The 17,334-nt window shown below is 36.5% G+C and overlaps 2 protein-coding genes across 8 annotated transcripts in view; one reads left to right on the top strand and one right to left on the bottom strand.

Moving 5' to 3' along the window:
• The window catches only part of LOC308691974 (SWI/SNF-related matrix-associated actin-dependent regulator of chromatin subfamily A-like protein 1), a 30,931-nt gene extending 28,980 nt beyond the window's left edge, over positions 1–1,951 (bottom strand). For 3 of the 7 annotated variants that reach the window (XR_014030290.1, XM_081367598.1, XM_081367600.1), the window contains exons 1-2: positions 1,648–1,932; positions 911–1,134 (exon numbers count right to left, since the gene is read on the bottom strand). Coding sequence is in view for 3 of the 7 variants with exons in the window: in XM_081367598.1 (XP_081223724.1) it covers positions 911–1,129 (219 nt within the window). In the remaining 4 variants the exon portion in view is untranslated. Of the gene's footprint in view, positions 1–910; positions 1,135–1,647 lie in introns of all 7 variants that reach the window. The other 4 variants (XR_014030288.1, XR_014030289.1, XR_014030291.1 and 1 more) reach the window with 4 other exon arrangements.
• Positions 1,952–3,306: 1,355 nt separating this feature from the next.
• Positions 3,307–17,334, top strand: part of LOC308691947 (E3 ubiquitin-protein ligase MARCHF4-like) — a 32,074-nt gene continuing 18,046 nt past the window's right edge. The window contains exon 1 of the mRNA XM_081367554.1: positions 3,307–3,834. Within this exon, the coding sequence (XP_081223680.1) occupies positions 3,481–3,834 (354 nt within the window). The 5' untranslated portion in view covers positions 3,307–3,480. The remainder of the gene's footprint in view (positions 3,835–17,334) is intronic.

Genomic DNA, 17,334 nt, shown 5'->3' with positions numbered 1-17,334 from the left:
ATAATGGCGTTATGTATAATAATAGAACTAAATAAAAAAGTTTTAAGTTGGCATGAAAAAGCCTTGCCAGAAAGTTTGAAGAAGTTTTAAAAGTTTGAAGGTTTTCAGTTTAGAAATATTAGACAGAATGGAAAACGAGTTTCTACCTAGTAATCGAGTATTCATATAAACTTTATGCGCAAATGGCACCCATTTATTATACAAATAATGGCGTTATGTATAATAATAGCAATTATGGGCACAAAATTCTAACACTTTTTAAAATATTAACTTAAAATGACAAAATGTATATAGTTGAAAACTAATTATTTTGACTATGGAAGTCAATGGGGTCCATCAACTGTTTGGTTACATTCGCTCTTCAAAATATCTTCTTTTGTGTAAGTAAATAATGACAAAATTGTAATTTTTGGGGGAACTATCCCTTTAAAGGGTCAGAGGTCACTCTTCTGCCAGAACTAGACTTGTGTACAGCCGTTACCGGAAGCCAGTGATATAGTTTATGAAGTCATAAATATGGATATTTTTCTTACAAAAATGCATGGCTTTGCTTCAGAAGGCCTTTATTAACCCCCTGGAGTCGTATGACTGACTTTTATGATGGATGGACGGACTTTTTTGGGATTCAAAATCTCAGGTACCATTAACTCCCATTAAAAAGCTTGGAAGGGACAGGATATTTTTAATATAATTGTGTTTGGCTGAAAGAAGAAAGTCATATACACCTAGGATGGCTTGAGGGTGAGTAAATTATAGGATTATTTTCATTTTTGGGTGAATTTACCCTTTAAGTTATTGAGCAGAGCAGAAATAAATCAATAATTGACATCAGCTCTGCACATTGACTATCTGACACTCAAGCATAAAAACTATATCAGAGTGATTTCTTCGTTCAGGAGTGTGTGCCCACCTGTCGTGCAGCATGAGCAGGTGCCCCTGGATGTGCCCGATCAGATGCAAACAGCTGGCTGTTCTTCGCTGGGCCTGGCTCTGCACAGACGGAGTGTGTGTGCTGGGTTTGGGCAGATCCAGGGGTGAGTTGAGCCTGTTTCTCAGCTCTTCTGGCCAGAGCGCGCTTTCTGTTCTCCTCTATCCTCCGCTGCTGCTCCGGTGTCAGACTCAGAGACATCACCGCTGTTAATGATGAGCACAAACATAAGACACACCCCCAAAAACACACACACTGATGGAGTTTTGGTTCCTTGCCACTGTTGCCTTTGGCTTGCTTAGTTGGGGACACTTAATATTCAACAGTTTTATCGATCTGTCTGCATTGACACTATTTTATGAGAACTGAATTGAGATGGACGATGACATTACGGTTTTCTCCATATTAGCAGCTATATATATATATATATACAAATGAACTAAATTAATAGCTTTTTTACAACAAAAATGAACCATTACTGAACTTAAACTGGACTATGACGCTATTTTCTTCTAGATCTGCTGTACAACAGAAACAAACTTTGTTGCATTATTTTCCTGTTATCACTGTAAGCTGCTTTGAAACAATATGTATTGTAAAAAGCGCTATATAAATAAAGGTGACTTGACACACACACACAGACTTATGAGTTTCTTGCTAAAACGTACAGTAGCATAACACATACATGTCGTATTTTAAGCGTTCACATATATACATACATTACCGTGTTACTGTAATCTTCTCAGTCTGCTTCCAGTATCGTTTGTTTACATATTCTGCTTCTTGATGCTGTCGAAGTTCAGATCATAGAGGGTTTATAACACTGTCAAATCAAATTGATTCAAACCCGAGTCATTTAATGTTAATTTTGTTTTTTGAGTAATCTTAAAGAACGCGTGAAATAAAGGTTAATTATTATTGGTTATAGAGATAAACTTTAAACTACTTTAAAAGACGCGGTGAGGCGGATATGACAGAAAGACGTCACGTAACGTAACGTCAGTGCGCTGCTGGTCGTACTGTGATGGACGCAAGCGTTCTCCAATGGGGAGGCCAGATGTGACTGGTGGGCGGGGTAAAGGGTCAACACGCTTATTTTAATATGGTGATAATAATATTCTTGGTAAATGTGCTTTACAATAAAAAAGAAGCGAAATTAAGCTCTTTTGTCACCGCTGCTTAGAGAAACAGGTTAGTTAAATTGTATAGCACAAGTTATACTGGACTTCAGGGCTAGTTGTCACTTTTAGGCTACTCCATGAATATTTAAAGAAAACTTTTTTTTTCCATCGAAATGACTGGGGGAAAGTGTCCCGATCAGCCTGGATTCACCCCTATAAAATTTTATTTATAAAAAAAATGTAAAGATAAAATCATTTTTACGGTAGCCTATAACTTGATAGATAGATAGATAGATAGATAGATAGATAGATAGATAGATAGATAGATAGATAGATAGATAGATAGATAGATAGATAGATAGATAGATAGATAACAAATGAATGAATGAATGAATGAATCACGAAAAAGAATAATGTAAAAGGTAACATATAACAATTATTTTTGGCCAACATATATTGTAATTAACCAAATGTATATATAAAAATAGAACACTGATTACTAAAGCACAAAACAAAATGAATGGTCAGCAATAGATTTGATGAATTCTGTGATGTTTTGTGGTAGTACAGTTTTTTTCTCACTCTGAAGCATTCAAAATTACACAAAACGGTTTGATAATATTAAAAAAGTCAAAATATGGTAAAGAAAAACTAATCTACAACTTTACCACCTTTGTTATCCTGTTCATTTTCTTGTCAATGTGTAAATAATTCAGGTTACAGAGTTAAAAAAAATTAAACGAAATACAATAAATACAGACTGATGGGCAACTTCATCATCATCATCATCATCATCATGTCCCTCTCCCTCCTCCCGCATCGTCCGCGCGCGTGACGTGTGTTCGGGAACCGGGAGCTGTCCCGGGAATCACAGTGCTGAACCCGCAGCATCAGACACACACTCCGACACCGAGCAGAGGAGGAGAACAACTCACGGATTACACACACACGATCCCTGATCCACTGAATGATGGAATAACAGATGTGATCTCGAGACGAGCGCGAGAGGAAACATCGCCTGCGTCGAGCCTCAGACTCCTGAATGATTTCACACCGGCGAGGAATGCGAGAAACACACGAGTTTTACTTTGCTGGAGGAAATACACAGACCACAAAGCCAATGGAATAAATCGATCATATGGCTTCTGACACCTGTTTACTGCCTTTCTGTTATTTTTTTCCTAATAATGCATGCCGAAATATAGCCTAGGCTAGATCACTGACTGATTATGGCACTTAATTATTTCACAACTTCTCACGTGCAATCAATTTTAAAAGTGCAATGAACTCACTGCAGGAACTGTAACGCACACATTCAGTTTAAGTTCTCGATTTTTTCTGGGCTTTGTGGAATACCATGGCTATTCACTCTTCACAGTCTGAACTCGAAGGGAACCTGCATTAGTTGAGCTGGATTCTTCCCGTTCTCGGATGTTGAGCGGTCACGGCATGTTGAAGAGCCGCTGTTGCGTTCTCTTCCGTGACCTCAAGGTGTTTCTGCTCGGGCCACAGGATCACACAAGCCCCATGAGCGGACAAACGGCCAGAATCAGCCCGTATGCTTCAGAAAACAACAATACCTTACGAGCCCACCGGCTCCGGGACTGGAGCACCCCGTCCACAGAGGACTCTGCCGGGCCCGAGGCTCCTGAAGGCGGATCCGGGTGGACGGGCCCCGCGGTGGCGGATGAGTTCTCCAAGGACCGGAGGGAAGACCGCTTCTCCTTCATCAGCTATGCAGAAGGAACCCCGGTGTGCAGGATATGCTTCCAAGGGCCGGAACAGGTACATAACAACCCTATAAAGTAAACAAATAATCCACACTGTTTAAAAAAAAAAGACTTAAGTTTTTAAGTACAATCAACTTCGATGTTTAACTTAAATTACATTAAACTGACTTGAAAAAAATTAATTGAATCTTGTATAACCTACAATTTCTTATTTTGATGAGTTTAAGCAAAAAAACTTGTCATAACTTATTGGTCATATCATTTTTTACAGTGTATATAGGCTACGTGATAAATGAGGATTGAGCCGAGTCATTTAACCATGCTAAAAAGTTTTAGTTTTATGTGGTTGCACTGATTTATTAATATCAGCACAATTGTAGACCTATTGTTTAAAGTGAACAACTATCCATTTACAGTAAGTACACTGAAAAAGTAAAAAGTAAGTAAAAAATAAAAGTAGGTGACTTGATTTAGGTCATAATAAAATACATACATTACATAAAATCCCTATAAAGGAAACTAATAACATAGGCTACGTGAGAAATCAGGATTGAGCTGTGTCATATAACCATGCTAAAAAGTTTTAGTTTTATGTGGTTGCACTGATTTATTAATATCAGCTCAAGTGTATTGAGTAAAGTGAACAACTATCTAGTACACTGTAAAAGTAAAAAATTAGTAAAACGTAAAAGTATAGGCGACCTGATTGTCTTAAGTTCATTGAAACTAAAAATGTAAGTTAATACAAAGAAGGAGATTGGTTTTATCAACAGAAACTCAAATTATTATGTTATCTGAACCCCACTAATTATTTAAGCTGATTTGACTTCACTAGATATATAGAAGATAGGGTTATATAACACTCTATTTAAAAGATTTATATACTGTATAATGCATTATAAATGTGTTTTGTAATGCATTGTATGATCTCATGAATAATTGTAACCACAGTTATAATACTTATCTTCATTGTTACACCTTTAAAAAGTATAATGCATTAAAACAGATGTAACAAGGAATCTGCAAATATTATAATGCATTTATTATAATGCATAAGAATATGAATATGTTTTTTTAGAATATAGCACATTTCCTTTTTTGAGGAAATGAGGTGTGTGGATAATATAATCTAAAGAGACTCTACAACTTAAATTACACAGTCAAACTTCATATGTGAATTTTGAAAAAGAAAAGTCTGAGTGTAATATATGACATAGACGAAACATATTACATAAACATAATTTTTTTTGCATATGAACAGCGTTCAGCTTAGTTAAACAGATCACGATTAGAAACAATGTAATACAAAACAGAATTGCAGAGATCTGTTGTTATCAGATATTAATTACCAACAACTATTTAAAGTCCATATACAGTTCCATTCCTGCCCAGGCCTACCTAATTAAATATTCATGAGCAAGAGCCAATGGCCACTCCCACAAAAACAAAGATTTTTACGATGTACTTTAGTTATTTGATACAAGTTTCCTCAAAACACAAAAGTACATTTATATAAAGTACATATTATTATTTAGTAACATGAAAAACATATTTAAAATTAATCAAAGCAGTTTACATAAAACATATTTGGGACCAAATTCAAGATTCAAAACATTAAAGATAAGGATACTCTCAGTAGGACAAACTTCAGTAGCATTCTCATAATTTTGACCAATACATTTCAGTGATTTTTAATGATTTTTTATTTTCAAATAAATCCTTGTTACAACCGGGCAAGTCATAGAAATTTGTGAAATTTTATGGAAATAAAATTATTTTACAATTTTATTAATTTCTATTAAAGATTGCATTTACAAAGAGACATTTCTAGCTGAGCATAACTACAAAAGTTCTTATTCACAAGTCTATAAATGTCCTGGATTTTTTTATGTTTTATTAATTTTCATTAGCGCTGATATTGAAACTCCCTAATATTTCCAGGTAGCCGTGTTTAACTGAACCTCATGATTGTAAGGTCAAGGCCCTGCAGTTGCCAAAGGAGTATTTACACTTCTTAATGCTTCTTGTTTTAGTAGGAAAACAGTAGCTCAGAGCAGGCCTCATGAATTATTCATCAATATATGCAAATTGTTTCCACTTCAAAAACCTCTGCACCGTCTTCACCCAAAGGGAAGGTGATTCACCAGAATTTACAACAGACCGACATTTATTTCACACTAGTTTCACTGATACATTTAAGCTCGTGCCAATTCAGAGTAAATGAAAAACTGTAGGAGTGTTAAAGTAACTGTCATGTTACCTGAGATGAGCCTCGCCTGTACTGAAAGAAGGAAACCTGAGCCGAGTCAGCGGAGACGGATCCATTACTTTCCTCCTGAGAGGGTTACAAGCAAAGAGCAAAAACCCTTAAAGTCCCCCTGTAGTCAATCATTTTATCCCTTAAAACTCATCTTTGATCACCAAAATTACATATTTAAGTTTTTTCCTTGAAAAAAATTTCTTCATGCCTTGAAATATCTTGAGTGTAACTCGACACCCTTGCCTCATTTAGTATACGTGCTTCTATGAATATGCAAATGAGCCCCGCCTCCACTCACTCACTCAGCTCAGAGATCCACTCTTTGACGATCACACGTTGATCTGATTGGTTACAAGGTAGTTTGTGACGTCAGAAACACCAGCGATTTCAATCCGTGTTTCTGAGACTGTCTTTGGTTCACTTCGACTTATGAATTTACACATAATTTGTCTTAAAGCATATTAAAAACACCACATAGACATATAAACAACATTAAAAAGTTGATTTTCACTACAGGGGGACTTTAAAACACTAGTTATAGAGGTGACCGGGGCTAGTTGTCACACAGTAACACCTAACTTAAAACTTTCATATTACTGTAAAATGCATCATAAAAGTATTTTGTAATGCATTGTATAACTCATTCATTTTTTAAATAATACATTAGAATACTTATCTATTCATTGTTTAAGACACAGGAGAAATATTATAATGCATTTATTATAATGTCATTATAATGCATAATATAATAATAATAATATTATAATACACGTAACTTTGGTTACAATTATTTATGAAAATATATTGTGCATTATAACGGACATTATGAATACTAATGGTAATGCTGCTGCAACTAATTCTAAATCTTTATTTAAGACTGTTGACAATCTTCTTAAAGCCAGTGTAATCAGTTTCTTCATTATTTCACTGGAAAGATTGAGGGCATATACAGCTCTTTAATCACTATCACCCCAGTTGAGCTAGTTGATACTCAGCCTTTAAATCCTCCGACCACTACCTTTTCCAACTTTGACATGGTTGGAGTTGATTTTATTTATAAGTACAGTTAAGTCCATGAATTCAACTACCAGTATATAAGATCCGTTTCCCTGCTCGGGCTAGCATCAATCTGCCCTCATATGACTTCAATTGTGAATTTATCATTGAGTTCTGGAATTATTTGTCCAATTACAGGCTTATTTCTAACCTTCCATTCTTGCCTAAAGTTTACGAGCGTGTTGTGGCTATTCAGTTAAATCATCACCTAGCACTGCACAGTCTTTTTGAACCTTTTCAATCTGGGTTCAGAAAGGGCATAGTACTGAGACAGCTCTAGTGAGGCTCGTAAATGATCTTCTTATTGTGGCAGATTCTGGTGCATGCAGTATTTTGGTCTTATTAGACCTCAGTGCCGCTTTTGACACTATACGTCACTCTCTTCTGCTGGATAGGCTGGAAAATTGGCTGGGTCTTTCTGGAGCAGTATTCAGTTGGTTTCGGTCTTATTTAACGAATCGTGCCCAGCTTGGGTAATTACAAATCTGATACCGTGCCTGTTCGACAGGGAGTTCCTCAGGGTTCAGTGTTGGGTCCAATTTTATTTAACATTTACATTTTGGGCAGATCAACAGGAAACATGGTCTTGGGTATCACTGCTACGCGGATGATACGCAGATTTACATCACCACTAGTCCCGATGTCCATTGCTCACTCTCAGAAAAAAAGGTACAAAAGCTGTCACTGTGGGCGGTACCTTTACAAAAGGTACACCTTTGTACCTAAAGAGTGCATATAAGTCCCTCAAAGGTACATATTGGTACCAAACGTGTACATATTAGTACCTAAATGGTACATATTAGAACCATTTTGAAGGGTACTGTCCCAGTGACAGCTTTTGTACCTTTTTTTCTGAGAGTGATAGCTTTACGTAGTTGTCTAGCAGAGATCAGTGTATGAATGCAGAATAACCTCCTGAAGCTGAACGGCTCCAAAACTGAATTGATGTAGATTGGTACAGTGACGGCTACTCGATTAGTAAGGCGGAGCAGATTAGTTTGATTGTTGACTCCAGCATGGTAATTCCCACTTCACAGGTGCAGAATCTTGTTGTCATTTTCGATCCTCAGTTAACATTTGAAGCACTTATAAAACACATCTCTAAAACTGCTGCTTACCATCTGAGAAACGTTGCTCGACTCAGACCTTTTCTCTCTTTTGCAGACACAGAAAGGCTTATACATGCCTTCATTACAACTAGGTTAGATTATTGTAATGCCTTGTTCTCTGGCCTTCAAGCTAAATCTCTGAGAAGGCTATGGTATATTCAAAATTCTGCCGCCCGTGTGCTCACTCGTACTTCTCCTCGGGAACACATCACACCGGTGCTTTCACAGTTGCACTGGCTTCCCATAAATGTGAGAATTGATTTTAAAATTCTTATTTGAACATGCAAGGCACTATTTAGGACTGCACTCAGTATATTTGCAATCTCATTAGCCCTTATACTCCATCACGTTCTCTCCGTTCTGCTAACTCTCTTTTACTACATCAGCCTTCATGTAAGCTCAAGACCATGAGCCTTTTCATACGAATCCCCCAAACTGAGATGCACCAACGTTGGGACACTTTAAAAAGACTTTATTTAAGACTTTATTTAATTAATTGTTGTATTGCCCTTTTTGTTTCTGTTTATTTTACTGTAGCACTTTAGAAAAGCACATTACAAATAACATTTATTATTATTATTATTATTATACCTATACTGTAAAAATGATATGATCAGTGAGTTATGACAACATACGTTTTTACATTGCTTTTAAGTTGAGCAATTTTCAACTTTTCTTTATAAGTTATACAAGATTCAACTTTTTTTTTTTTTTTAGTTTAATGTAATTTTAGATTAAATTACTTAAACATCCAAGTTGATTGTACTTAAAAAATTTAAAACAGAAACTAAAATAAAGGCTTTATTTCATAAATCATCAGTTATTTAATTCAATTCATTAGTTTTAATATCTGTTGATATTTTGTATGTACCTTTTAAGTTTGCTTTGCGTTTTCTGAAAATCTACATTTAAATACGCTTTCTAATGGCATGTTTCCATTGTGACAACATGCCCCACTACAGAGGCATCGTATCCCAAAAGGTCAGTGTGTGTCTGAAATTAATCGTATCTTTTTCTCCTGGACAATAACGGTAGAGGTTTTCGGCTCGTATCATAAAGAGGAGCAGCATCTGTGTTTATGAATCACAGAAAGTTCCTCTGAGGCGCTCAGTGTTTTTATTAACAGCTCCATAATTACACAGTTTCAATTCTGATTTAAACAAACCCATTGTGCTCGTACTATTCTGAGATTGTTGCCCCAAAGCGAGCAGCATGGTGTCTTTGAGAAGCTTTGCTGTAAGTGTAAAGAACCCGAGGGAATGATTTCAGACGATTGTTCCGGTTAGAGACTGATCAGATCTTCTCTCTTGAGCTTTTTGTGTGTAGAGATGAAACAGAACTGATGTCTTACACACACGGCATGATGGAAAGACGTGTCTAGATGAAGGGCAGAGCTTTGATTTTCTGTCTTTTATCATTCTCTGACTGATTCATGGCTGTTTTTCTGCTGATTCAGCGCTGGGGTTCATTGAGCCGCTGACAGATGCTTTGAAAAAACACCCTGTTTAAATGTGTAATAGCGCTCGGGAATGTGCGTTTGCATCTTTCAGACGGCTTTGACTGGTGTACTGTTTCAAAATGTAATGATTGTTCACGTCACAATGCATTATCCAGACATCTTCATCTTCTCAAATGCATCTCGACTGGATCTGAAAAGCACAAGGACTGATCTCTGGGTTCAATGCAAGTTCATCTCTAAAGCATTTGCAATGGAAGTATACAGTTTCCTAAGACTTAAGTGTTCACATTAAACTCGTATAGAATTAGTGGCCTTGTCTGTATACTTTTTTTCCCCTCAAACCTCAATGTCATGATCAAATAATGCCGGTAAAGCCAGTAACTTTCACAATATGCACACGTTTTTTTCACAAAAGTTATTAGAGTAAGCAAATATTATTAGATTACGTTTTACAAGAAAACACTATTTTAGTTTTTCTACTTCAATTCAATGTTACTTGACAATAAAGTTCCATTTGTTAACATTATTTATCATGAACTAACAATGGAAAATACTTCTAAGGCATTTATTAATCTTAGTAATTTCTACATTTACTAATACATTATTACAATCAATCGTTGTATCAGTTAATATTATTTAATAGACCTGAGCTAACATGAAATGACATTTTATTAACTAACGTTAGCAGAGACTAATAAATACTGTAACAAATTAAGGGCTCATTGTTAGTTATTGTTAAATGTACACTTCCTCAAACATTAACAAAATGTAATTAATAAGTCAATACTTCATCTTGTGTTACCCTGATTTACCATGGTAATCCTATTATAAGAGTTTATATTTTAGATAAAGCAGGATGGGCTGCGTTTCAATACAATTTTTTATGCCCTTCCATCACTAACTTTCCTCAGTCTCATTCACAAAAAGTATTCTCTATGCTCCATAACATTACATTTGAATCACTGTAGTCACATGGGCTATTTTAACGGTCTTTACTACCTTTCTGGGCCTTGAAAGTTGCAATGACGTTGCTGTCTAAGGAGGGATAGAAAGCTATCGGATTTCATCCAAAAATATCTTAATTTGTGTTCTGAAGATGAACGAAAGTCTTACGGGTTCGGAACGACATGGGGGAGAGTAATCACTGACAGAATTTTCATTTTTGGGTGAACTAACACTTTAAGGTAGCTACAGGTGCTATGCGGTTAAATGTCAAAATAACTCTAATATCATACGTTAAAGTTGTGTGGGATGACGGTAAATTAAGCACGTCACAATCATGTTGCATTGTGGTCTATGGATCTGCTGAAGTGTACATTTTGGGTAGACTCGCTTCCGTGGTCAAATTCGAGGGGTCGAGGGTCTGTCCAAATAAACTTCCCTTGCCCACTTGAAGTTAAACGCACTTCAAAATGGCGGCAGGGATTCTCCCGATGGGAAGTGCTTAGGGAAGTTCACGAGTGTATGTCTAAAAGTGGAGTTAAAAGCAGCCATGGTTTTCGTGGGAAAATGCGTACATGCGTCACTCGCCAGAGTGTGTCTCGTCATATCCGTAATTATAGAAAAGTTGCTGTGGGAGTGGCAGAGGTTAGTTGAGTGTGTGTGTGTGTGTGTCTGAGGGATTTGAAATTTTGTAAAAGTGATGCAGAGATGATGGTGTTTTTATCACTCAACAGGAGATTAAAGTGCCCCTATTATGCTATTTTAAAGTTTCCTAATGTTCCATCATTGGTTTGCTGGAGGGACGCCTCGTTCAGCGTGATGTGAATGTAATGTGGCAGTGTAGACCTGTGTTATAGTGATTGGCCTCCACGGGATTGGAGAAATAGTCTCCTCCAACAGGTTTACATGCATCAAAGGTAAAAAAAAATGTTTAATTTCCTCATAATATACATTTGCACATCATCACATTTTCAATGATTCTCAAACGGCTCGTCAGATGAATCAATCTCTCTAAACTCCTCCTTTCCGCGATATACTCTGCTCTGATTGGCCAGACAGCTCAGTCTGTTGTGATTGGTCTACATGCCCATTGCCATAAGAACGTCAGCTCTGCTTGTCCTGAGGCTTCCTACACCGTAAAAAAACACAGTAACGAACAATGACGTCAGTTTTACCATATCAATGCGAGCGTGAGTCCGATGATGAAAGATTGGAAGAACTATTCATTCAACCCGAACCTCCATCGCATCGTTTCTCAGTGATACACTACTCAGTTTGAGGTACATTATATGAGATGTTGCAACTGTAATTCCTCACCATCAGCATTAGCAACTGCATGTCAATCAACAAACCGATTATTTTACTTATTTATTTACAGAGTATTTTTCTAATTTATTGCGGTGAACATGTGAAAACTGTATCAATAACAGTGCAAACATTAGCCGACAGTAACGAACAATGACGTCAGTTTTACCATATCAATGCGAGCGTGAGTCCGATGATGAAAGATTGGAAGAACTATTCATTCAACCCGAACCTCCATCGCATCGTTTCTCAGTGATACACTACTCAGTTTGAGGTACATTATATGAGATGTTGCAACTGTAATTCCTCACCATCAGCATTAGCAACTGCATGTCAATCAACAAACCGATTATTTTACTTATTTATTTACAGAGTATTTTTCTAATTTATTGCGGTGAACATGTGAAAACTGTATCAATAACAGTGCAAACATTAGCCGAGCTCTAGCGCGAATGACTGGAACATAAACGTTGGTAAAACAAATCTTGCTCCATGCTTAATCTTTACTCAAACTAGTGAGAACGACAGACGATCTGCATTAATAGACACAGTTATAGGTAATAGTGGCCCACAACTGATCAGCAGAAGTATTTCAGTAAGACCTACACAATATAAAACTCAAAACTAAGTATTTTGAACACCATCTTTCAAGAGCAAGCGATTTGCGAATCCTGATTTGAGAAGCAGTAGTCAGTAAAATAAAGGGAACACAGCAAAAGTTTAGGATTATACCGCTGTGATATCAAGGTAAAGATGAACTTTAACCACTGATTCTTCACATGCTTGTCCTTGGGCTGTGAAAAATAAAAAAACTGGCTTTACCTTCACATTGTAGAGCACAGCGTCTTCTTGACATGATGCTCTCCAGTATTCACAGGAATCAGCTGCAGTGTTTGAGGTTCAAGTTTTCCCTGGTGTCTGTGCGCAATATGCTAATGTTTCGTCTCGACGTCACAACGAATCGGCTTCTGACTCGTTTGAAAAACGATTCATTTCATTGACTCAGAGTCGACTCTTGAAAGACAGTAACTTTATATAAGGTGAACTTTCAGATTTAAAACTTTGCAGGATGTTTTCATTCACTCAGAGCTATGTTACACACTAAAGGTCATTTAATGCTGCTGGAGCAGCAGCATTACTGAGAGGGACATAAAAAAGTTGGACAAGGTGATCAAGAAATCTAGCTCTGTCCTGGGCTGTCCGCTGGACTCAGTGAGAGAGGTAGGAGACAGAAGGATCCTGGCTAAATTGACAGCTATGCTGACCCATGAGTCCCACCCATTGCACTATACTCTGTCAACCCTGGAGAGTAACGTCAGTGACAGGCTGCGCCATCCCCGCTGTGTGAGGGAGAGATACCGCAGGTCTTTCCTACCAGCGGCCGTCAGACTGTACAACGAACGCTGTTGACTTTGGACTATTTTATTTTATTTTATTATTTTTATATTTATATTTACATTACATGTTCCATATAGTGTGCTATACCTGACTTATGTGCCCTGATCTTCTAATTGTATATTATCTATTTCTGTCCTGTCTCTACTGTTGCAAACCGTAATTTCCCCATTGTGGGACAAATAAAGGTTTTTCTTATCTTATCTTATTTTCAAAAATCCATAATAGGGGCACTTTAAGATTAATTTTATTGAACAGATAAATTATCATATGTATCTCTAACAGAGTTCATCATAAAGCATTATGTATTGTAAAGAGTCATATGCACACTCACGAAGCCCAACCAATACAAGGTTCTTTTGCTAAATATATGCTGTTTTACTGCCAAAAGTTACATAGTGTACCTTTAGCTAATACGTCATAGGACCTCATTTTAAAGTGTTAATTAGTGTAAAATAGTTTCAAAGGAAATCCTACACCAATTCTGTTTAGTGTAGAGACTGTTCACATTTAGCAAACTGACAAGATCTCGGATAACTGGAGAGAGCGATCTGTTTCTCATTCATCTGAATGGCAGTTTCTTAGCCGGTGCATGAGCCCTCAGAAGTGTGCAACTAAGTAGGTAACCGTAAGTTCATGCACTTAGAAAAGTAGCTCCTCCTTAAGAAGAACAATACATACAGTTGAAAATAAATACAGTTTTTACTGAATAAATAATGCAAGTGCTTTACCAAAAAGGCTTCGGATTCTGCTTTATAAAACCCTCGGGAGCACTGGCTCTGTGCCTTACTGTAACCGTGATTTTATCTTCTTTTCTCTCTCTTTTTTTTTTTTACTTGTAACTGGTGTTGAACCCGGAAGATTCCTTTCATCTGTGATGCTCACTGAGCTTCTCTGCTGTTGTGGACCTGCAGAGACACAGAGACGTACAGTCACAGACTCAATCTGCTGTGGAGATCCCTGTAGGGTTACAGTATGTGTGCTCACACACTTCAGCATTCGCACTACCGTTTTAGCAGACGGACAGATTTATGAGGAAGCCCTGGGAGAGTTTAGCTGTGTTTGAGAGGCAGAAAAACACGCTTCATTTTGCAACAACACACATGAAAAATTACATACATTAATGTCCAAAAGTGATGCCCAGCCTATATTGACATCTTCACCATTTATTTGAATATTATTAAACATTTGGTAACACTTTATTATACAGTGTCCTTGTTACAAATGTTAAAAATAAATGTTCAAAAATAAAATTACAAATTGAATTTATTTATGATTTAACTTCTATTAACTAATTCAAATCAATATATGGTGTAACGACCCTTTTGCGTTTAAAGCGGCTTTTGTCCAGGTCCACTTGCGCATAGTTTTTCAGGTAGCTTTGCAGGAAGGTTTCTTCAAGCATCTCGGAGACGTTCCCGCAGTTCTTCTGGATTTAGTCTGTCTCAGTTTCTTCTGTTTCTTCATGTAATCACAGACGGACTCGATGATGGTGAGATCAGATCAGACCGGCTGTTGTCATTTTCCTTGTCAGACACAAATCTCACTGGATTATTACAATTAATGGCAAAAAGAATGTTTGGAAATGTAAACTGATATTTCCTACTGACACATTACAGCAAAAGATAGAAATAATGGACTTAAAACCATTTTTTTTGGGGGGATTAACATGCCTAAGACTTTTGCACAGTACTGTATATTTATAAAGCATGTTAAAATTGACAATTTTTGAGGATGAGCAAAAACGCACTGTTTTGTGTCTGTTCCTTTAAATGCAAATGAGCTGCTGCTCCCGGCGCAGGGGGCGGAGCTTCAACAGCTCGTGTCCTTTTACCTCACACAGACATGCACTGAAAATTTCAAAAACTTTTTGCCTTTTATGTTCAAACCGGAGTCAGACAATGATGGAGAGACTCAAGAAGAAGTGACAACATGTAGAAGCAACAGGACATTTTTTCGACAACAGGACGAGTTTATGTAGCTGATGTGTAGTTATCTTCTAGTCATTTATTAGCATATTCTGTCATGATAATCTATAAATCGTGTTCAGGGGGCGGGGTTTATGTAAATTTTAAGGTTGGTGATGTCACTAACCCGGGAGGAATGTGGTGTAGTCTCTACCAGCCGTTTGTTGTAGTCCTTAAAAAAATTTCTTTAAAAGCAAATATCTCCCTTTGCTTTGAACTTTGCAACTTTGCAGATGTTGTTTATGCTCAAACAGCAACATTACACACTAACTAAAGTTAGAAAAGTCAAATCATAATCAACCACCCCTTTAAATAGTCAAAGCGTACTTGCATGCACTGGATGTGCTGGTTTCGGCCTCACCTCATAAATGAAACACCTGTGATTCACAACTACCTGTCCAGTTGCTTAGTTGACAAGTTTGGGTGAGCAAGAGCAAAACACACAAGATATAGTACTTTCAATGCCCTGTAGACGGCGATATCACTTCTTATGTAGCAGAAATAAACTGCTGCAGAAAAAGTTAGGTACCATGCAATGCAAATATTTTGGAGTAAAGAATGCATATACTTATTAAAAAATGTAGTCAAGTAGAGATTAAACATTGTTAACGTCTTTGATACTCAGTCAAATTACAAAGTAGCCAAAAAGATACTTAAGTACAGAAACTAATTACATTTGCTCAAATACTTTACACCACTGGCATTAGCTAATTTTAACCAATGGAACGTTATTAAAGTGATACCAAGATAAAAGAATTTCAAGTATGCAACTCCATGCACTTTTACCTCAGTGGAAAATGTACCATAATTGTGTTAAGACATGGAATATTTCTTGCATGAAGCCGCTAAAATGAAAATACAAGGAGCAAAATCATGTTTTTTGTTGTTGTCATTTTAGATTTAGACCATGCATACAGTCAATTCCTGAAATAACCAGCTTCAGAAGCAGCAGAAAGACGAATGCCCAGCACAGATGCCTTCATGTCCACACACGCATTATATAGCATGCAGTAATCCCGTGGAGGCCACTCACTATAACACAGGTCTACACTGCCACATTACATTCACATCACGCTGAACGAGGCGTCCCTCCAGCAAACCAATGATGGAAATTGCTATTTCAGAACGGCTTAAGGCTGCGCTTATGTGTTGCCTTTTGTTGTGCGGGACATTCGTGCACCATTAAGAGTCAAAGGCATCCCACTTTCTTGGCATATATTCAGTTATTTATGACAGATTCAATTCATTTCGCCTCTTAAAAGTGGAAGTGGTTTGTAAACCAGAGCGCCAGGGCTTTCAAAAGGCCTCAGATGGCTGTAATAAGTATAAGTGCAAAGGACACTCATGTATTTAAGCACAATATTACTAGTTCAGGTTTCTTTGTTGTTGCTATACTTTGAGGTTTAATTTTATTTAATAAAAAACAGAAAATGATTTAATCTGGTCTGGCAAGCTATATATTTTTTTACAATTTCTATGCAATGCAAGTAGCGCTTGCGCTGCAAACAATTATTTTCTTACTTATTATTAGGGCTGGGAAATCATGATTAATCGCGATTAATCGCATCCAAAATAAAAGTTTGTGTTCACATAATATTTGTGTGTGTACTGTCCATAATTATTTTGTATATATAAATACACACACATGCATGTATATATTTAAGAAATATTTGCTTAAATATACTGTATATATATTATATATAATTTGTATTATAAATAAATATAAATATTTTATATATAATTAACAAATTTTTCTTAAATATTTACTTGCATGTGTGTGTATTTATATATTCAAAATAATTATGGACAGTACACACACAAATATTATGTGAACACAAATTTTTATTTTGGATGCGATTAATCGCGATTAATCATTTCCCAGCCCTACTTATTATTTTTGCCTGGTTTAAAGTCCAAATATCTAAAAATTCTTAAATCAAGATGCATTTACTAGATAAGTAAAATTAGATAAGATATTATGTCTTGTTTTCCGGGGGAATTAATCAAAATTAAGAGTGAGTTTTTGCTTAAAACAAGCTAAATTATCTGTCCAAGATCTTAA

This window comes from Scardinius erythrophthalmus, assembly GCF_964197995.2.
Source record: "Scardinius erythrophthalmus genome assembly, chromosome: 6".
Lineage (NCBI taxonomy): Eukaryota > Metazoa > Chordata > Actinopteri > Cypriniformes > Leuciscidae > Scardinius > Scardinius erythrophthalmus.
Note: the sequence above shows the minus strand (reverse complement) of the source record. Positions and strands in the feature narration are given on the sequence as shown.